This window comes from Adiantum capillus-veneris, chromosome 30 (assembly GCF_014529385.1).
Source record: "Adiantum capillus-veneris isolate H3 chromosome 30, ASM1452938v2, whole genome shotgun sequence".
Taxonomy (NCBI): domain Eukaryota; kingdom Viridiplantae; phylum Streptophyta; class Polypodiopsida; order Polypodiales; family Pteridaceae; genus Adiantum; species Adiantum capillus-veneris.
The window spans coordinates 112645716-112667722 of NC_140960.1; the positions used below are offsets into that span (position 1 = coordinate 112645716).

General features: G+C 44.2%; 1 protein-coding gene across 2 annotated transcripts in view; it reads left to right on the top strand.

Annotated features, from left to right (window-relative positions):
• The window catches only part of LOC147418621 (uncharacterized), an 84312-nt gene extending 64756 nt beyond the window's left edge, over positions 1-19556 (top strand). The window contains exons 2-3 of one of the 2 annotated variants that reach the window (XM_086506881.1): positions 17704-17864; positions 18365-19556. In XM_086506881.1, coding sequence (XP_086363007.1) covers positions 18368-19174 — 807 coding nt within the window. In that variant the 5' untranslated portion in view covers positions 17704-17864; positions 18365-18367 and the 3' untranslated portion in view covers positions 19175-19556. The remainder of the gene's footprint in view (positions 1-17703; positions 17865-18364) is intronic. The other variant, XM_086506880.1, reaches the window with a different exon arrangement.
• Positions 19557-22007: the final 2451 nt, after the last annotated feature.

Here is a 22007-nt window from a genome sequence, read left to right on the forward strand (position 1 = left end):
TCTCGGCAACAACGAACAAATTCTCGAGAGTCGTGAAAATCAACCGCAAAGGCCTCGGTTGACGCCTCAACAACGAGACACCTTACTACAAGAAGGCCGATGCTTTGGATGCTTGCAAACAGGGCATAATCATTCTAATTGTCCCAAACGTACTGATAGACGAGAGGAGCCGACGCATGCACCAACGGTCAACAGAATCCCAACCCCACCTCCTGCTAAGAGAGCTAGACCCGCTATTGGACTAGTTCTTGATATTTATGGCATACGCCTTGAGAGTACAAATGAATTCTGTCGAGCATATGGCAAAGTCAATGGCTTCAAAGCCCTGATTTTCTTTGATCCCGGAGCTACAGAGAACTTCATCCATCCAGAATTTTTAAAGCAGATGCACTTTGATTATGATGCAGAGGGTGGAGAAATTGAAGATGAGCTAGCCACGGGGCAAACTCAGAAAGTAGTACCGCTCATTGGTGCTCTTCCAGTGACTATTCAAGATTATCATGGAAAAGCTAATTTCCACATCATGAAGTTGGGCAATTGCGACGTTCTCTTGGGCATGCCTTGGCACGACAAGAATGATGCGACTCTCCAGGTTTGGAACCGAACCATCACCGTGATGGAGAAGGACAAGCCAATCGTCCTCAAAGTTCAGTTGTCCGAACAAAACCTCGAATGAATTCTCTCTATTTGTTTTTCTTTATAGCTAGAAAGTAATGTTTGAAAGTTTGTTTGAAATGGAAAGTATCTGTTTTGAACTTGTTTTGGTGCCAATTTGAGATGTTTGACTCTGGTTTTAATACCGGTTTCAATGATTGGTGATTTTACTCCCGGGTGGAATAGTGAGAAATGTTGTTTGCTATTGTTTGAACCTCTGAACGACGCAGACGGGATGTCTGGGGAGCGTTTGGTTATATGCTTGTAATATAATTGTTGTTGTGACTCCTGGCCTGGACCTGGATGGTTTTGCGGAAGGACTATTAAGAAGACTGAGCAGTGGTTATTCTCAGCACCTCCGAACGACGCAGGCTGTGGTTTGGGGGGTGTTTGGTTGTAAAAGGCCTCTATATCTTCTGGCCCGGACCTTTTTAGGTTATGCGGGAGGACTGATGAGGGAGTCGTTGAATATCTCCCGGCCAGGACCTTGTTAGGTTATGCGGGAGGAGTGTTCATCGGCGGCTTTATGTTTCTAGGTCTTGTAACATGCATATGTTAGCATTTGTGTTGCATTGTGATGTGCCAACCACTGAATATTCCTAATTGGATGAGATTGCCTGGCTATGTAATTTTAGTGCATCAAGACACCCGTGGAAGATCGGTACGGTCTGGGTGTGATGGCTAATTTTACTACGACGGAATATCAAGAGTTCCGATCTGGACGAAAGGAGAAGCTAACTCCTTGATCAAAAGAGCTGAAAGGAGAAGCTAACTCCTTGATCAAAAGAGCCGAAAGGAGAAGCTAACTCCTTAATAAAAAGAGCAAACTGATTGTCCCTCGGAAAGTTTTGAGCTAAGTTGAGTTGTTTTGCAGATATGTTGTAATCGTGGACGATTACTCTCTTTCAAGAAGGGGAGGTGTAACAAACTGTTGACGTGTCAAAGCCTAAAGAATGGAGCCAACTTATAGATGCCGGCCGAGGGTCCTAAACCCTAAAAGAGAACAAGTAACAGAAGTAGAAGTCCTACCAACTTATGGGGACCCCGTCCGATGGGGCCCCAAGTGACATAAAGGATTAAAATAAAGCAGGACCTGCACACACACGCAAATTGATGACGTGGCAGATTTTAAAAAATTGCACTGGCATGGTGATGTGGCAGGCTGTACGGATTTCCGCATTTTGCACTGGCTGATGACGTGGCAGGCTGTACGGATTTTCGTAAATTACGCTGGTAGCTTTTGGCATTGCTTTTTGGACCAGATGCTTTTGAGTTTGAAGGCTTTTCATTGTAACTACTTTTGGGGTCTAGGGCCTTTAAATATGAGGTTAGGGTTCATTCTCAGGCATGCTTCCTGGAGAAGGTGCAGAGTCTGGAGTACCGGCTTGTATTGGGTTGATGCAATATAAGGAAATACCGAAAGGGGCGCCAAGGTTTGGGGCCAATACTCTCTGGGGTGGAATTCTGTCGCTCCGTGTTGCGTGTTGTCTCTCTCTATTTCAGTTCAGTACTTATTGAAGTGCTAAAAGTCTGTTCAGTCTGTTCTTTTTTATTGGCATGTGGTGCCCGTCTTGTGACAAAACCCAAGAAAGAAGGGCTTGTCCAGCCTCCCCTTGTGCCTCTTTTCACTCATTGAGAGCGGACAGTGCACTTAGCGGCCGGCCAATCGACGTGAGGTGGGAAAAAGCAACCTTGGTGTGAGCGCAAGGCTGCCAAGGGGTGCGTCCGCGGAAAAGAGCAGAACTCGGGTGAAGAGAAGATCCTTCTCTAACACAGATTGCAAGAGAAAGAAGAACCTTAAGAACCTCAAGAACCCCAAGAACCTCAAGACCCTCAAGAACCTCAAGAACTCAAGATCCCCAAGGACCCAAGAACCCAAGACCCACACGAACCCAAGTTCCTCGAGAACTTAAGAACCAAGATCACAGTGTATGGTCGTCACCCAAAGCGGAATGGATACTTCGCATGAAGGTGATGAGCATGGGAGTGGCGAAGAAGAGTTTTCCCCACCAGGAGGTTTTCCCAACCCTCCCCCTTCCCCATCTACGCCACGGATTGTACCAAATCCTATGGAGGCTTCGGTCAAGACAATGCTGGACATGATGGCACAACAAGAAGCGAATCGTTTGGCGACCGAGGAAAGATAGGCAGAGCGTGCGGCACAGAGTGAACGATGCATGCAAGAGTTGGTCCGACATGTTCTCACCTCAAAGTCCGAGCCAACCAAAGATGTTGGGAGTTCATCAAGTGGCGCAAGCCGAGATTCGGACTCCAACAACCCAGTCACAAAGAAGATAAAGTTCAGTAAGTATGATGGTAAGATAGATGCTACGGTTATTTATTCTTGGTTGCATCAATTTAATGCTTATTTTGCGAAACTAAGAAGGCCAAAAATAGCAAGGTTTTGACGGCAGCTATGTACCTTGCCGGTGATGCCATCAATTGGTACCACGCATGACAAGAGGCACAGTTAGTCGCGCACCTAGAGGAAGCCGACGAATTCACGCCCCTTTCCTTCAATTGGGCTGATTTCCAAGGCAAGCTCAAGACGTTGTTTATGCCGCCTCAGTATCTTGCACGATTGAAGGACGATTGGCGCGGTCTCAAGGAAAATGGTATGCCAGTTATGTCTTTCTCTCATCGTGTTTTGCAGCTTGGCACTCAATTACGCAAATCGGATGCGGAGCGCAAGGAGGCATTCCTTTATACATTGGACGAGTATATCAAGTATAATGTCGAGGTGCTCGATCCAATCGATCTCAACAAGGTGGTAGCGATTGCTCTCGCAGAGGAGATGAAGCACAACAAGGGAAAGCCTAAGGAAAACAATACTTCCACAAGTATCTCTCAGACCTCTCAGAACCCTCAGAACGGTACGAATGGTAAGAACGGTAACTCTTCTAACCAATCTTCCAATATTCTCTCAGAAAAGAACTCTTCCAATGAACCTAAGGGTAAAGCTAACACAATTGCTAACCTAAGCTCACTCCAGATGAAAAGGGAGCACAAGGAATTTTAGGAGGATACATCACGTTGGAAGAGCAAAGCACTTATTCTAAGGAAGGTCGTTGTTTTCATTGTCACATTAGGGTCACATAAAAAGAACATGTCCTAAGCTTAAATCGAATGAATCTAAAGAACCCACATAACCCACTTCCTCTGTCAATGCAATAAATGACAACACGAGTGTGTCCCAAGTTTCTCATGACCCTCCCATTGATGAGTATCTCATTAAATGTTATGGTGATATGGCGGGGCAGCGTTTTGTCATATTGTTTGACCCAGGCAGTATCATGATGTGATTAGTCCCTCTCTTGTTGAGAGAGCCCGCTTAGAGGTTAGTTAGAAATCTCCTCTTAAGGTTTACGGCTTCGCTCCCGGTATGGACTCTCTCATCACGAAGGAGTGCTTTGATGTGTTGTTTACAGTTCAACAAGCTGCTTTCCGTAGAAAATTTTTAGTCTCTCCTCTTTGAGAATGTGATATGATTTTGGGCATTCGATGGTTTGTGAGCATAACTCTCTCATTGATTGGGCGGAAAATACGTTCACTTTCAATGCCAAAAGTGACTCTCCCATTGTCATTCGTGGAGAGCAAGTTGTTGATTCTTCATCTCTCATTTCTAATGTGCAGGCGAAGATTGAACGGATTCAGGAGAAGGAGACTCTCTCGGTCTCGTCTTCTCCAGAGCATGATACACAGGATTTGCATGATGATGCGCATGATGATTTGCATGATAATGATGAGCATGATGATTTGAATGATAATGATAAGCATGATGATTTGGATGACAATGACAAGCATGATGATTTTCCTGATCAAGATGTGATTTTTCACAAGCATGATTATTTGTATGATCACGATGTGATTGTTCACAAGGATGATGGTTTAGTTGATACTTTTTCTAGTGAAGCTAACCTCATTGCAGATTCGATCCAACACGAGGAACTGATCTTGGCTCTTGAGCCTAGGTCCAAAGAACCCTTCCAGGAAGTACTCTGTGTTCGAATGATTTGTCCGCACGCAGTAATCGAGTGTTTCATTCGTGATCGTTTCCTGCATTTTAGTCAGTGTCTTTATGTGATCCCTTTTCCTAGGCATGACATATTGTACGTTGAGCACGTTTCACTCATGAATGAGCACGGATGTATGCGGATTATTCAGGAAAAGCTGAAAAGTATGCATTCAAGGAAGTCACATTCCATGTCTCTTCCTTGGCACGACACAGTTGTAGAAAGAGCACATGAAAGTATGAGCACCAAGCATGGTCATTTCTGTTGTGAATTGCCACAGTTGATTGATTTAGATCAGAAAGAAAAGATTTGATCTCATTGTTTGCATGTCTTGGATGAATAGGTTGGCAATCCGTCTATTTGTTCATCTACATTGCATGCACAGTCTTTTGAGAAGACCAGATTTTTTCCAATCACTTTACATGGAGTAGGTATGTTCATGTTTTTGTGTTGGAAGTGGTTTCAGGAATTTTCAATCTCGGAGATTCTTGAAGAAGGTAGACGCATGGCTCTAGACAAAGTTGAAGCATCGAAGGAGCCACAGAAGACTGTCGCTTTCGGCGCGGCCCAAAGAAGCAAGCGTTGCAGACCTTTCTGAAGTTCAAGTATCGCACGACCCACACATCAGAGTGGGCCGGCGAAGAGTGCTGTCCAGCATTCCGGATGTTATTGGCGATCTCCCTCGACGCCATACAGTTCGATACCTCACTTTGAAAAGGAGGGGATGTCACGTGACACATCCAACCCTATGTGTCCGTGGACAAGCTACAACATGACCAGGGTTCAGTTCAGTCAAGTCAGTCTAGAATAGGAAGTGATCTGGCACTTTTGTGAGTTTGTTCGCAGAGCGTGCATGTCCAAACACTTAGATTAGATGCATATCCTCTGGTTGCACTGTCACGTGACACATCCAACCCTATGTGTCCGTGGGCAAGCTACAACATGATCATGGTTCAGTTCCGTCAAGTCAGTCTAGAATAGGAAGTGATCTGACACTTTTGTGAGTCTGTTCGTAGACCATGCATGCCCAGTCACTTAGTGTAGATGCATATCCTCTGGTTGCACACAGCATGATCATAAGCATTCCCATCAGAATCCATCAGAATCCTTCAGGGGAATTTTCCAGTGCATTTAGCCTATTTTTGACATTTTTCACTTATTATTTTTAAGTGACTTTTGTTGGAAAGTAGGTAGGGCAAATTGAGTAAGTTTGTATATAAGCAAACCTAGGCTAGCACTTTCTGGCAGAAGAGGCAACAGGAGCACTCGCTCAATAGGCAACTTCTCAATAGAACCCAAAGTCCTAGCGTTTTTGCTTCACAAGCATAAAGCTTGCGTTTTGGATCAGATCAGCCCTGGCGTGTTGGTGCACGGTAGATCAGCCCCGACGCCATCGCTACACAGCAGATCAGCCTAGCGTTTTGCATTTGCAGAACAACCGGCGACAGATTTGCAGATTTTCAGCCATAGCGTTTTTGCATCTACAGCATAACCAGCGTTTTGCAGATTCACCGCGACGGAACATCAAGAAACCTCAGCGTTCTCAGTTTTCAGCCCTTAGACACCGCAGATCAAGTCCCGAACCTCGCAAATCTCACCTTCCCGTAGCAGTTCCTCGCCGCATGGTCAGTTTCCGCAAGGTTTACAGTTTCAGCCCGGCTGAAATCTGCGTTTTCAGCGCGTCGTCGTCGCATCGTCGCCATCGACATTGTCACCGACATAGAGTCAGAATTCAGCAGATAAGGATTAGCAGATTTCAGCCCTTGGCATTTTCAGATTTCAGCCGTCTCGTTGTCGTCCTCATCGTTGGCAAGTCAAAGCATTGTAGAGATTTATGCAATCATAAGTAGACCGCTCTCGCCATAGAGAGTGGGGCCTTCGGAGGAGGGTTTTACAACGTCTCTGGTGTCGTATTTCTCTTCTCTCTCTATCTCTCAGTCTCATACACTTGCACGCACAGTGTCCATTGACTTTGTTTGTGATCATAGCACTCTCTCATTAAGAACGGAACGCTCTCCCTTCCATAAGAACAAAAGGAACCTTGAGCACAGTTCGGAGCACTCATCTTGAGCAAAGTTCAAACATTCATTCCGCTGCACCTAACATGCACACATCATGACCATCAGATTCGAGTCAGATCCCATCAAGAGCGTTTTTACAGTGCATAGACCTATTTTCCCTATTTTTGACATTTTTCACTTATTTATTAAGTGACTTTTGTTGGAAACTAGATAGGGCAATTTTGCTAAGATAATATATAAGCAAACCTAAGGCTAGCACTATCTGGCAGAAGAAGAAGGAGAGCATCAGGCACTCAAGTGCAGCAGGCCTCTGGAGACCCTTCTCAGCAAGATGATCCCCCCCCCCCCCCCCCTCTCAACCTAGCATTTTGGAGCAGCCTCAGCCAGTGTTTTTGCTCAGCAAATTCAACCTTGCATTGGCGTTTCCAAGTAGTGTTTTCAGCCAGCGAATTCAGCAACACAAGCCTCTTCAGTGAGCGTTTCTTTCCTTGCTGCCTAGCGTTTTTCAGCCAGCCCCTTTCAGCGTTTTTACAGCAGCTGTCCAGCGTTTTCAGCAAGGGCAATTTCAGCGAACAAGTGCACATTGCAGCAGCTACTTAGGCAAGGAAACCCCCAGCCAAACTCAGCGTTTTCATCAGTAAATTCAGCCGATAGAAGCCAACAGATTCAACCATTCCAAGCAAGAAAAGACAACCCGACAAGAAGCATCCCAAGCACTCAGTTTTCAGCCTTAGCATCGTCCTCGTCATCCACTCCGTCGACATCGACATAGCCCATTAGATTTACATTCAACCATTGTACCAGATTGTGCAATCAATAGTAGACCACTCTCGCCATCGAGAGTGGGGTCTTCGGAGGAGGGTTCTACAACGTCTCTGGTGTCGTATTCTCTTGTCTCTCTATCTCTCAGTCTCATGCACTTTCACTCACAGTGTCCATATTTGTTGGTGTCCATTGCACTCTCTCATTAAGAATGGAAGGCTCTCCCTTCCCTAAGTAAAAGGAACCCTGAGCACAGTTCGGAGCACTCATCTTGAGCAAAGTTCAACATTCATTCCGCTGCTCCTTACACTTCACCTGTATCGGCGGAGTATAGTAGTTTGCTACACTTCTCGTAACGGCACTTTACCGCGGAGATTTCTTGGCGGTCAGGACACCCCAGACTTCACTTGCGGAGTTCGCAGGAGTATTGTTCTTCATTGGACATCGCAGCAGACATCTGCATCATTTGCCTCACATCTTTGGCTTCATGCGGTTTGTTCAGCATCCGATGCTGAGAGGGGGTGTTAGACTTACACCACTCTGCTGCTTCAAAGGTCTAGGGCATACATGTATGGCTAGTATGTCTCCGGGTTGGCCACCCATAGTCTAGGTTGTACTTGGTTCGGTTGCGCGAGGTTGGGGCCGGCCGCCCACCTTGTCCAGGCGCCCTCATATATATTTCTTTTCTTGTTGGGTCGTGGCGTATTTTCTAGGCATTGCCTTACCTCCCCTTGGGCACCTATTTATGGGGCCAGGGGGGTACCCACTTCCATCATCTGGTTATTGTATTGCGTCTTCTGCTCATGGTAGTCATGGGGGGTTGATCGCCCCTCTTCACCATATCTTGCGTTTGTGGTCTACTCTTACCACCTTGTTAGTAGAAAGCTTGACATGCAAGATGCAGGAGTATATGGGGCACATAGAGTGGGCCAGAAGAAGACTGATGCTCATCGGACAGTTGTATGCACAATGTTGGATGCTCGTAAAAGGAACATAATTTTGGAAACTGTACGCTTCTACTTGAAAGGCACTCAATACTATGTAAGTGAAGGTAGAACACCGGCACAACAAGTAGCAAGAAGGAAAGCATATGAGGAACGCCTCAAGGAGAAAACACCGACATCACCATCTAAGGATGCATAGGGGCACGCGACCCATGGGATCACGACCATACAGGTTACGAGTTGGAATTGCAGAGGTTTCCCATGGCATAAGGGAGAAGGGTTGGTAGATATTCTACCACAAGCTGACATACTCTTTCTATTGGAAACATGGGAACAAAACACATGTAGGCTGCCGGACATTAGTGGGTACATCAAGGACTCAGTATGGTAGATTGGTACCAAAATGCGAGGACAAGGAGGTGTAGCTTTAATATATAAGGAAGAGCTTCAAAAGATGGTTGTTGTATGCAAGGTTGACAAGCACAAATGCTATATATGGGTTAAGGTTTGCTCATCAAAAGGATTGATCTTTATCGCAGGATGCTATATCCCGCATTGAGAGTCACCTTTTTATGACACTAACCAGCTACTTAAAAAGGATCCCTTTGTTGACCTATGTACAGACATTGCAATGTATGCACGTGAAGGAGCAGTTGTCATTCGTGGGGATCTGAATGCTCGGATTGCAAACACACAGGTACAATTGACGGACCATTCATTGCACCCTGCGGATAAGAATGGAGAACTTATGCTTGGTCCTATGTGGGACAGATGTTCAAGTGATAACATCATGAATGCACAGGGGTCAGCTATGATAAGTATGATGAACTCAATGCAGCTTGTAGCCATGAATGGTGCAGATAAGTTCATACACTCTGGATCATACACTTGTTACACTGCAAGTCATGGGAGGAGTACAAATGATTATGCCTTGGTGAGATATGATGCATTGGACTTGGTCCACCGTTTTGAAGTGGGTAGCAGGTTACCGACCTCAGTCCATACACCAATCCATATATGCCTACACATGCCAAGTATGCCTATTGTCAACATAATGAATACACCGAACTGGTCATACAAGATGCAACTCACGAAAAAAGAGGACTATGCTAGTCTCTTAGATAGCTTACTGTTTGACCGGAACATGCCTTGTGACATTGAAGAGACGTGGAAGATGTTCCGACATGCAATGGAGGAAGCGGCAAGAACCATTATGGGCAAATATCAAAGTGGCAAACAGATTTGGAAGGGTTTACCTCATAATCCTTGGTTTGATGCAGAATGCAAGGAGGCCAAACGTAAGATGAGAGGCCTATCACAACACTCAAATGAATGGGAATGTGTTGCTAGAGAATACAATACACTCACGAGGAAAAAGAGACGCATGTATGAACTCTCAAAAGAACAACTAGACTTGAGTAGGTTCAAGAAAGAGCCAAAGAAAGCTTGGCGTAACATGAAGGGGAAGAAAGGGGACGTGATGGGAGATTTCAGCACACACAAAATGTATGCGTATGTACAAACTCTGTATGCCCCACCTGGGGCTCAAGAGGTGATATACACAGGGCCTCAAGCTGAATATCCAAAGCCCATCACCTTCCAGGCAGTCATTAAAGGCCTCAAAAGCCTGGCGAATGGGAAAGCAGCTGTCACATTACATCTTAACTTTGAAATGCTGAAATGGTCAGGTAGTGAAAGTAAGAAATGGATACACCATATGATGAATCAAGCAATCAACCAATACCTACCTCAAGACGCAAGAGAACTGGGTGAAAGCGCTCTTTAAAGGAGGTGACCGCAATTTGCTTACTAATTATCACACCATCATGGTGAGCTCATGTATGGCAAAACTTTTTGGAAGCATTATCGAGAAAGATCTTAGCACATGGGCTGAAAATAACAAGAAACGCGCCATTGGACAAGCAAGATTTAGAGCTCGTCATAGCACGGTAGACCACCTGATGACACTCCGGGTCTTGATGGAAGAAGCTAGGCTAAAAGGCAAAACTCTGTATTGCTGTTTTGTGGACTTCAAGAAAGCGTTTGACACAATACCCCGTCAAGGTCTATGGTCACATATGGAAACTCTAGGAGTTCCTATGCATATCAGGGCAGCTGTAGGGGGCCTATACCAAGAGGTCAGATGCAAACTCAAGACAAAAACAGGTTTCTCACAAGAATTCAGGAGCACCATGGGAGTTAAACAAGGATGCCCTTTGTCACCTACGCTTTTTGGACTATGCATAGACGAGCTTGATAACTTCATCAACGAGGCTATTAGAGAGGGGGGAGATCACCCTAGTATTGGCACTTTCACACTTCTTCTCCTCATATATGCCGATGATGTAGTTCTCCTTGCCTACAATGCCCTCATTCTACAGAAACTTCTGGATGCAGTACATGCATTTTGCAATGCAACGGGCGTGTCAGTCAATGTAGCCAAAACAAAGATTATGTCAGTCCACACATGTAGAAATGAGAATCAGCCCATCATCACGTATGACGGGCAAACACTCCAAGCGGTTGAGAGTTTCAAGTACTTGGGCATCTATGTTCCCTCAAACCATGCATGGGGGAGTTGCAAAACAGAATTGATGCAGGACATGCAAAATACTAAGAATTTGAGAATATGTGCAAGCAGAGTGTCACAAAGCGATGGGAAATTAAGTCTATGACATTTGATGCATGTGTGGTCCAAACAATACTTTATGGTGTAGAGGTATGGGGGGGGAGTATCCTCGCTAGCACTTGGAACGACATTGAAAAGATACAGAAGAAATTCCTATGTAGACACTTGGGGATCAAAACTACCACTCCATACTCAGTGATGCTTTTGGAGACAGGCAAGAGACTTTGGAAATGCAAGCCTTACAGAGAGTACACAAATACCTCATGAAAGTTAAGATGATGCCAGAGAGCCGTCTACCCCACAAGGCATGGCAAACCAGATGTAAGCCGCAAAAGAATTACAAGAGTAAGTTTCTCACATCTAGTCTTGTAGAAGACATACGGAAATGGTTCTCTAGATGGAATGTGGGAGACCATGTGGACATGCATATGGAGGAACACACTGAACATGAACATGGGCTGAATTTTGACATAAGCATACTTGAAGCCCTACACACCAGATGGAAGACAGCAGTACACAGGTCCAAATTTGAGTACTACAGCAAGCACATCAATACACAATATTGGGAGACCTACAAGACTGGGGACACTCATATGCATATAAAGACACCCATGTCCCACCAGGCAAGACGAGCCATTACTTTGATGCGGACGCGATCACACATGCTCAAGATTGAAATGGGAGGGTGGCTGAATATTAAGGAAAATAGGAGGACATGCCCACAATGCAAGTTGAACAAAGTGGAAAGCGAGGTTCATGTCACCGTTGAGTGCCCAGCATACGCACACATCCGTGTTGAATTTCCACAACTGTTTCAAGGGAATGTCACCTTTGAGGAGCCTCTCCCTCTCGGATACAGCCCTCCCCGGTAGCTTTAGGCATCTACTTTGCCAAAATATTGGATCATCACACAACACTCACACACAACACGCACGGCTATGGAGTTAGAACGAGAGGTGCAGAGGGACCAACACATTCCTGAGTTAGTCCTACAGGTACTCTCCATGAAAGGCGAGCCACTCAAGGAGACTGACGAGCCATCCCGTAGCACAGGTAGAGGCGAGGACTCCAACAATCCAATCACTGAGAAGTTGACGTTTAGTAAGTATGATGGTAAGATGGATGCATTTGGGATTCATTCTTGGTTGCATCAATTCAATGCTTACTTTGCGACTAACAAGAAAACAAGTAACAATAAAGTTTTGTCGGCTGCCATGTATCTAGCAGGAGATGCCATTAATTGGTATCAAGCTTGGCAAGAGTCACAGTTGGTTGAGCATTTTGAGCATGCCGAGGAAGACGTGCCCCTCTCTCTCAGTTGAGGCGACTTCCAAGACAAGCTCAAGGCTCGCTTTATGCCACCACAGTGCCTAGATCGGTTAAAAGAAGATTGGCGTGGTCTTAAGCAAAATGTCACTCCTGTTATGTCTTTTTCTAACCGCATTTTGTAGATTGGTATCCAATTGCGCAAATCGGATATCGAATGAAAGGAGGCTTTGGGACTCTTTCTGTGTCAAGATATGCATAGGGGAAACAACCTCTGCAAACTTTCGAATGAACCGCCTGTAGTACGAACACAATCACAAGAAGCTTCCAACGTCATGGACATTCTTCAAATCGGGCCAATCACGGATAGTGTCTATCTTGGCCGGATCCATTTGCACTCCTGCTGCTGAGACAATGTGTCCCAAAAAGTGTATCTCTGAAGCAGTTGATCTCTATGTTCTACCTCATTCTTGGAGAAAACAATGATATCATCAAAGAAAGTGCCAACAAATAGTCTGTACTCTCGAAAAATCCTGTCCATCATCCGGTCAAATGTCGCAGGAGCATTGGTTAAGCCAAAAGGCATCACCAAAAACTCAAATAACCCAAAAGTCGTCCGGAAAGTTTCCTTGTAGACGTCTCCCGGCGCGATACTGATCTGATGATATCCACTCTTCAGATCAATCCTGCTAAAGCACGAGGATCTCTGTAATCTATCGAGTATATCATAGATCCTAGGAATCGAAAATCTGTTCTTGATGGTGATTTTGTTGAGAGCTCTATAATCGATGCACATTCTCCAAGATCCGTCTTTCTTCAAAACCAACAACAGTGGAGAGCAATACGGTGAAGTACTAGGCTGGACAAGACCCTTTTCCAAGAGGTCTTTCACTTGGTTCATAATCTCTTCATTCTGTGCTCGGCTCACATGGTAAGGTGGCCGATTCGGTGGTGTGCTTCCAGGTATCAGATCAATGGTATGATCTTCAAGCCCTCTAAAAAGCAATCGGCATGAGTGTGGAGAAAAATCTTGGCATTCTTTTGTTCAGGTCAAAACATATTCGACCTTTATCCATCGTTCAATTCTCTCCCAAAAGAATGAGGAAAGAAACTGAAGTTCATCAAGTACAATCTCTGAGCCCTTCATTTGTCAAAGTGCTTTCTTGGACTGGTAGTCAACCACCTCGTAGTTCTTGTGGTACCAAGGGATTCCGAGTAGAACGTCACTCGCGTGCCCTGAACACCTGTGTCATTGCAAACGAAGTTTGCCAATGCTCGGTGTAATGGCAACGTCCCGTATCCGGGTGCCAGTCGAACTACCTCCACCTGTGGCATCAGTCTGTCGGGCGTAATTCCAAATCGAGCCGCCAATTTCAAGTGAAAAGAAGTTGGCCTTGACTCCTTCCAAAAGAGCTTCCTGATCCTTCACTTTGCCCTAAAAGCGGCAAAGTTTGTACTTTCATTCATTTGATTCGGTGCAGGTCCTACGCCATGTGGTACCAGTTCTGCTTTTTATCTGCCTTTTCTGCCACGTCTCTCAGCTGCTTTAGAACTTTCTGGCCTTTCTTCATCTTGTTCATTCGATGCCTTGTTAGGGCACTTGGTGGAGATATGTCCATGTTCCCCGCATCCAAAGCACTTCCCCTCCCTGATGAAGCGAGCTCTCCTCAGGAGTAAGCTTGGGTCGTGCATGCTTCTTTTCTGGGTTTCTCTTTCTCTTTCTACTTTCATTCGTTGAAGTCTGTTCGGCTCGTTGTGTCATGACCTCATCGGTGGGGTAGGTCAGATTGCCAGAATGAATGGCAAAGCCCCGTTTCGCATTAACGATCAACTCTTGAATAGAAGCTGACTTCTGTCCCAAGCAGTGATCTCGGATCTCTGTAGGTAGACCCAAGGTAAACCGCTCAATCTGTTCTCTGAACGAGATCTTCTTGAATGAAGAGGCGGGTAGAAAAGAGCTCCGGAATCTCTCGCAATAAGCATCCACTGTATCCCTCTTGGTCATCCGAAGATGGTTCCAAGCAGCTCGTATATCGCGTTCATACTCTTGCGTCAGCCAAGAAGAAATAAAAAGCTTCTTAGATTTCAGCCATTTAACTGGCGCTATCTTGTTTAATAGAAGCGTGGACCACCAAGTTCGAGCATTCCCCTTAAAAGTAAGAGGCAGCTCTCCGAATCTTAGAGTGCTCTGAGTAGCGTCCTCCCGCGAAAGCGATGTCAAACTGCTGTATAAAAGACAAAGCCTTCGAAGCATCTGAGTATCCTGAAAAAGTGTCAAATTTGATCGACTGTCCACCTTCCTTAAACTCTCGGACTTTCTTGCTTTTATCTTCCAGAAAGTCATGTTGGTTGGCTCTATAAAAATTCTTCTTGTTCGCATAAAAGTTTCGGTCATCGGAGTCTGAACTGTCTATAGACGAGTCCACTGTAGAACTGTCACTCACTGGGTGAGATTTAGGCTTCTTTGCCTTTTTCTTGCCCTTTCCGAAGCGTTGTTTCTTGCTTCGCTTTTTGCCTTTTCTGTCTTCTTCGCTCGAATTTGAAGAGCTAGAAGAACTGTCAGAAGAAGAAGAAGAACTGGGTACTCCTTCAAATCGAACACGCTTCTTCTGTTTCTTTGCTTTGTCAAATGTTGACTGACGACCCAAATAACCCGGGAAGTCAGTGCCTTTCTTTTGCTTTTTGCCGTGCTTTTTAGCTTTCTTCTGCGCGTCAAAAAGCTGAGCAATCCGTGCATCAACCACCTCTTCTAATTCCTTCTTTGAATATTGCTTGTGATCAGACGGTTTCTTGAGAGCGGGTTTCAGGGGTGGTGTTGTGGTTTTCTGCCACTGTGCATGTACTTTTTGAAAAGAAGTCTCGCTCATATATTTTGCCAATTTCGGATCCTTCGCAAAACTGAGCATCATCTTTGTTGCATCGCCGATCAATTGACGACGCTTCATCTCTCTTTGCTCCGCCTGAGTAGGCCGAGGCGGGCCATACTCTCTGCCGGAATCTTCGTTGTGATCCCTACCCGCATCTCCAGATGCAGAGGGTGCCGCAGAAAAAAAATTGGGGATTGGATTTCTTGTAGAAGAGAAATCGGCCATGCTCTGATACCACTGTAATAGACACTCCAAGTCAAGAATCAATCGCGACAGCACCAAATAACCACTTCAAAACAATTCACAGATCACAATAGATTTGCACTGGCCCGGCGGAGTTCCGTGCCTAGAGATATTGGCCCCAAAGATTGGCGCCCCTTTTGGTATTTCTTTATGTATTAATCAATGTCAAAGTACAAGAGAGCGGTTAGGGTTTCACTCTCAGACTCTACGTCCAGATGCCCTGCAGAGTGAGCCCTAAACCACTAATTTAAAGATTACAAGGGATGCCCAAAAGCAGAGCCCCAAAAGCTTCCAAAAATAAAAGCAAGTGTTCTCTCTCACGAGCTCTCTCTCTGTGGCTTTAGTAAAAAATAAAGCAAGTATCCTTCTCTCTCTCTCTCTCTCTCTCTCTCTCTCTCTCTCTCTCTCTCTCTCTCATCAAATCAGCGTGGAGAAAAGCAAGAAATTTGCGTCACCCAGAGGGTTGCTTTTCAGCTCCGTAATTTCCGAAAATCCGTACCGCTTGCCACGTGGCATTTGAGCCTCCGAATTTAGGGTTTCCAGCCACATTAGGGTTTCAGCCAGCAGTTAGGGTTAGGGTTTCCAGAAATTAGGGTTTCTGCAATTAGGGTTTCTGGCAGAAATTAGGGTTCTGCTCGCGGTAGCCACGTCATCACCAGTGATGACATTAACTCTAGAAGAAAGAGCCACTTATGGCAAAGTAGGAAGATGCTATCAATGTCACACTAAGGGTCATGTTAAGAAAGATTGGTTGTAAAAGTGCTTCCTCTTTGAATAAAACATATGGTCATCGGACTCTCAGAAGAGGATGAATCCTCGTAAGAAAATGTCGAGATCTGCGGTATGGTGTGCTTTTCTTGGCCTTCTTCTTGTTCTTTCCAAATTTCTGGTTTTCTTCGTTTCTTGCCCTTTCTGTCCTCATCACTCGAATTAGAAGAGGACGAGATATCCCAACTGTCAAACGAAGATGAGGACGAACTGGACAATCCTTCGAAGTGTACATGTTTCGTGTGTTTTCTTGTATTTGCAAAAGAAGATTGACGGCCCAATAACCAGGGTAGTCAGTTCCCTTGTTGGGTTTCTTCGGTTGCTTCTTCGCCCCCATTGACTTGTCTTTCAACAACGTCATCAAGTTCATCTTCAGTAAACATCCTTGGGCCAGAAGGTTTCTTGAGGGCTGACTTTAGTGGGGAGTCGATGGCTTTCTGCCATTGAGTATGCACTTCATCAATCAGTTGCCAGGTCAAAAATTTGGCATACTGTGGATCCTTCGCAAATTGGAGCATCTGCTTTGCGCAATCATCAACCTACTGCCGATCGTAAATCGCGAAAATCCGTACAGTCAACCATGTCAGCAACGCAATTTGTGGGTCTGTATAGTGCCACGTCATAAGCCCTTTAGGCTTGCCTTTTTAGCCTTTAATCCCTTTGGGCCCCATCAGACAAGACCCATAAGTTGGTACAACTTATAAAAATGGATGTCCTTTCATTTTTGGCCTCTCAGATTGGTTCTACAAGTTTTTACAACTTCTTCTGCACCTTTCAGTGGGGCTCTGACCTCTTTCTGTCTGGATTTTGTCCTTTACGTCATGCCATGTCATCACTTTATGACACAAACCCAAGCATCCTTAGCAAGATTCCATCATCTCAGCATCTAGATCCATTTAATCAGCATTTGCGCAATCTAAAGCAAATACCTCTTTAGTGGGGGGGGGGGGTGCTTGGATGGGGATTTGGGACCCCATATGATGTTAGTCTCCCTTCTCTCTCTCTTTCACTCACAAAACCTTCACTCACAGTATCTCTCTTCTCTCTCTTAGTCTTTGCACATCTCTTTCATGAAATAAAAGAAACCTTGAGTACGCGCTGAGCATTCATTCTAAGTTATCACCATAGATCACTTCCGTTGCACATTACAACATTAGACTTTGATCTATGGCGATAACTCATCCTGAGTTATCACCGTAGATCACTTCCGCTGCACATTACAACATTAGACTTTGATCTAAGGTTCAATACTATTCATTGGACTCTCGTCTTGGCATTTCACATCATTTAAAGAGAATGTTGCAATCGTTCACCTCACCAAACTCATTCAAGTAAACATGTCCGTCACGACAAAACATTGAAAGAGTTTCCATCACAAGGTACGTACAAAGTGATTGACCAAGTACCTTTGATGGATCTAACCTTTTATCTTCTTTTCCTTATGTGCAAGAACTTGTTCTGGCTGAAAGATTTCTTTCATTTTTTCAACTTCTTGTTGTTGATCAATCATATCTTCTGGTATCTTCCCTTGAAAAGGGCGAAAGAGGCTGACATGGAAAGCATTGTGGATTTCCCAATGAGGAGGCAGTTGTAGACGAAAAGAGACTTCATTGATCTTTTTGGAAATTTGATAAGGTCAGAGAGAGTGGAGAGCTGTTTCCAAGTCGTCAGTTGGTTGGATGCACTTAATTTTTAAGGTATGCTTCTAGTACACGTTTTTTGTGCTTTTCAAAAGCAAGCACCACTTCGGTAATGGAGCGGGAGTACTTGAGAGAGTTGATTGGGACCCCATCGTGGTGTGATCTTCGCTCTCTCTCTTATATCTAATCTTTACGGCACTTTTATCATCGGATCGAGCTAGCTGGTCTTTTGCATATCATGGTTGTACCTCCCGAGCATTTAGTTTCACACCCATTGGAGTTAGATCTCCATCCTCTTATCACCCTTTCGCAGATGTATACACCACCCCTCTTGCTCCATTTCAGTGAGAAGGGTGGTGTATACCCGCACGCCCATGTGCGCACATACCACGCATGCACCTACACATACAAGTAGAAAACATTTTTTGGTGGAGAACGTAATGTTCCAAAGAGTTCATATGATTGTGCACTTTCTTTATAAGCAGGAGGCCTTACTTTATCACCAGTCTTGTCGTTTATTGTTTATTTCTAATGAAGGTTTATTTTTGTCTTAATAGTAAATGGGAGACGAATTTGATATAAGCCACCATGGATCAACATTTGGGAGGGAAGAAAAGCAGTTAATGAGGATTGTTGTCAAAGGAACTGATGATCCCTTGTCTATTTTTTCCAATTCACAAAATGCATCTGTACCCCCTTACCTTAAACACTTGGAACTTGAAGGATTTGGAGTCTCTAAGTTTCTCAAGTATAGGCCTCGTGACCATCCCAATCTAGCATTGTCACAGAAGCTTTTTGCCCAGCGATTGCAGGATGTGCTCCTTAATCGGCTTGATTCTTCCAGCAAATATGACATGTACCTACATGACCTTGTAGACTACCTCATCACAGAGTGCCGCTTGAATGATGGGTTGGATCTTTATACTCGGGTCTCCAACGTTCCTCTGAAAGTTGGGCCGCAGAATTTTTCGGTTTTTTCAAATAGAGAAGGAAGGACTAAGAAGGGAATTGCTTGGACACTTCAAGAAAGTATGCAGAAATTTGATACTCGATACAGGAAGGGTGACATCCAACTAGCGGCATCTTTGATTGGGGCTTGCCAGGCCAACCTTCTCCAAACAGGCGGAGAACTTAAACTGAAAACAATGTATGGATTGAAGGTGCTAGGCGAAGAATTCTTCTTTTGCAAGATAGACTTTGATGCTGATTACCTTAGACAGATAGCGAGGGGCTCCCCAGACCGTGAGTTAGTTCTGTATCGGTATCCGCAGAGCAGAGGACTCCGAATCTCAAAACCAGATGATAGAAAAAAGTTATTGTATTGTATGTACCGACTCAGAGAGCAGTTGCTTGCATCAGGTCGTTAACTCCAGGACTTTTTCAACGTCTTGGAGCTGGCAGTGCATGATGAAGCTAGGTGACTATGAAATGCACCAAGAAGTGTAGCTCAGTTGGTGAGGCCTTAGTGATGTAACCCCAATGCTGGGGGTTCGAGTTTCATGGGCTGCGTTCTTGATGGGTGTATCCTCCTTCCCTATTGGGGAGGTTTCCATAGTCAAGGAGTGAATGAATATCATTGATTGTGTAATGGAGCAAGGTGGACTGATTCTTTAAATTGGCTGATTCTTCTATCAGCAAATAATTAGCACTGAAGATTGGTTGGCTTTTCTTATGAGTTTGTTGTACTCTTATCCTCCTTTGGAGTTTGAAGATGACCTATAGAACTAAAGAGGTACGTGATTTGCTACATTACACTTTGCCATATCTGCTCATGAAAATAAGAGTATTTAACTAAGAAAAAAGCATAACATACATTTGAAAGCTTTTATGACTCAGTTCCCATGCGGCATCTTGCTGAAGGAGAATAATGCACTTGCTTTATATTGATGAGATGAGACAAGAGTATGCTCTTGACTTGAGTAGCCTGTACTCTTGGTTAAGGGGTCGGGGCTTCTTTGTTCTGGAGGGTGGTTGAGCGGTCCTCCTATGCTCACCTTTGTTAAACCTTCAAAGAGGCCCCTTCAAAAATATGGTGTGCTAAGAGAGCTGGCCCGTAGGGTTGGTAAGAGGCGCTGTTGGAGGCTCCTCATAGCAATTGGTTGATGCAACATATTGCACTAGTAGTTGCATTGAAATTTGTGAGGGGGAAGATGTGTGTGTGTGTGTGTGTGTGTGTGTGTGTGTGAGAGAGAGAGAGAGAGAGAGAGAGAGAGAGAGAGAGAGGTGAGGGGGTAGATCAAACTCTTACAACCACCATGACTAAATAGATGTGCATGCACAATCGATAGATCAATACCAAAGCCTCCCACCTACCCCAACATATATTGTGGTCATGGGTGGAGGTAGGACAAATAACCCCACAAAAATAGATGGGGGTGCCTTACAAGCAGAAGGGGAGAGTGGTCAACCAAATACGAGACGAGTGGTCCGGCCAAAAATGGTCGATTGGATAATAATGCAGCCTACATGTTATGCAAAGGGTGGTCAATCCGGGAGACATGCGAACCATACAACTCTGCCCTAGACCGAGGTGAACCATACAACTATGCCCTTTACCAGGGTGGAGCAAGGGTGTCGAAACTCTATTAACGTGCCCACAAATGGCAAGGAGCCGAGGATGTGAGGCCAACTATGAAGATATTTGCTATGATGTCCATTGAGGGGCATTACTCCACGAGTGTAGCAACAGTCTAGGGAATGCCAACCGCCAAGTGATCTCCGTGCAGTCACAAGGATTGTATAGAAACTGTTGTAGTCCGCCTTTGTTCGGGAAAGGTACTAATCTTAGGATATGTTCCCAACTAAGCCTAAATTACAAAACGGCTAAAGCTTCCATTAAAACAGCCAAAAAACAACTTTTTATAACGTAGGTCATAGCTAATATGAACATTTTCTACCCTTTCAAAGCAAATAGCATGTCTAATCTAACCTTGTAAAGCTTGCCTTGTAAGGTGACCTAAACTGAAAAATTGAGCAAATTGGGAAAAATCAACAATCGTTTTTTCACACAATTTAGCTTCAGTAATCTTGTTCAAAGCATAAGACAACATTTTGGCTATCAAAGTCTTCAAAAGTCAATCCAATATCCTTTTAACAAATTTTCAAACTCCTTGGTTGAGAGGACATGACGGTGTCTGGTTATGTTTAAACGGGTACATGCTTGGAACACATCAGAGTTCGAGAATTTAATTGAAGAACACATCCTCGCCGCATACATGAGAATATACACATACTACGCAACAATAGCCTTGACTCTATATTTGCATGCATTCTAACCTACTAGAATGTGCTTCATAGTTCTTTCTACACAAGGAGCTAGCATGAGTCAACTCCAGCAACCAAAACTTCTATAAATCCCTACAAGTCAAACTTGTAGTGATTTATAGCAGAGTGTTTTTTTGGCACAATGTTATAAATTCTTTAGGTTTAATGTCCCTTATTTTATCAAATATTTCTTGGTCATTCTCAAATTTTTCTTCATGTATGAGTAGTATATCTTTCTTTTAGGTTCTCAGAAGCAACAACCTTCTTGACACAAATGCCAAATAAAAATTTCAAAAGACCAAGAGGATTAAGAGTTGCATTTGTAAGAGTTAGATGTCCATGTTTCTCCAGAGAAAAACTCGACACCAACTTGCAAGGGATAATGCTTCAGCCTTCACATAACTTTTCTTGTTCACTTTTGTTGCTTTTTGCTTTTTGAGCTGCTACTTTCCTCCAAATCCAAAAGTGTAGAAAAGTTTTCTCTTCTTAAAGCATTTTGTTATCCATAAGTTGCTCTCCACAAAATTGTCATCAACAAATGGGCATACCATGAAATTGCTTGAATGCAAAATTGCTGAGAAATAGCATGGATGTAGCTCAGTAACAAAAATTTGAAATTGCTGTTGTAAACTTCATCATTGATTGATTTCTTGCCGGTTGGAGTAGCTCAACCTTCCTGCAATCACAACCCATAGGCATAAAGGAGATCCACAAACAATGGGTATATGCGATGGGAACAAAGCTAAAAAGAATGAGGGATTTTTATCTTGTCAAAGGCATGCAGAAGATTGAGGATGTGTATGTCGACTAATTTGAGCTCTACAATTGGTCAATTTACGGTTCGTAGGATTCCTTTGACGAGTTGGACTACTCGACAAAAATTTTAACTTGAGCTACTCCTTGTGAGGATTTTAATGAAAAGAAGAGTGAAATTTA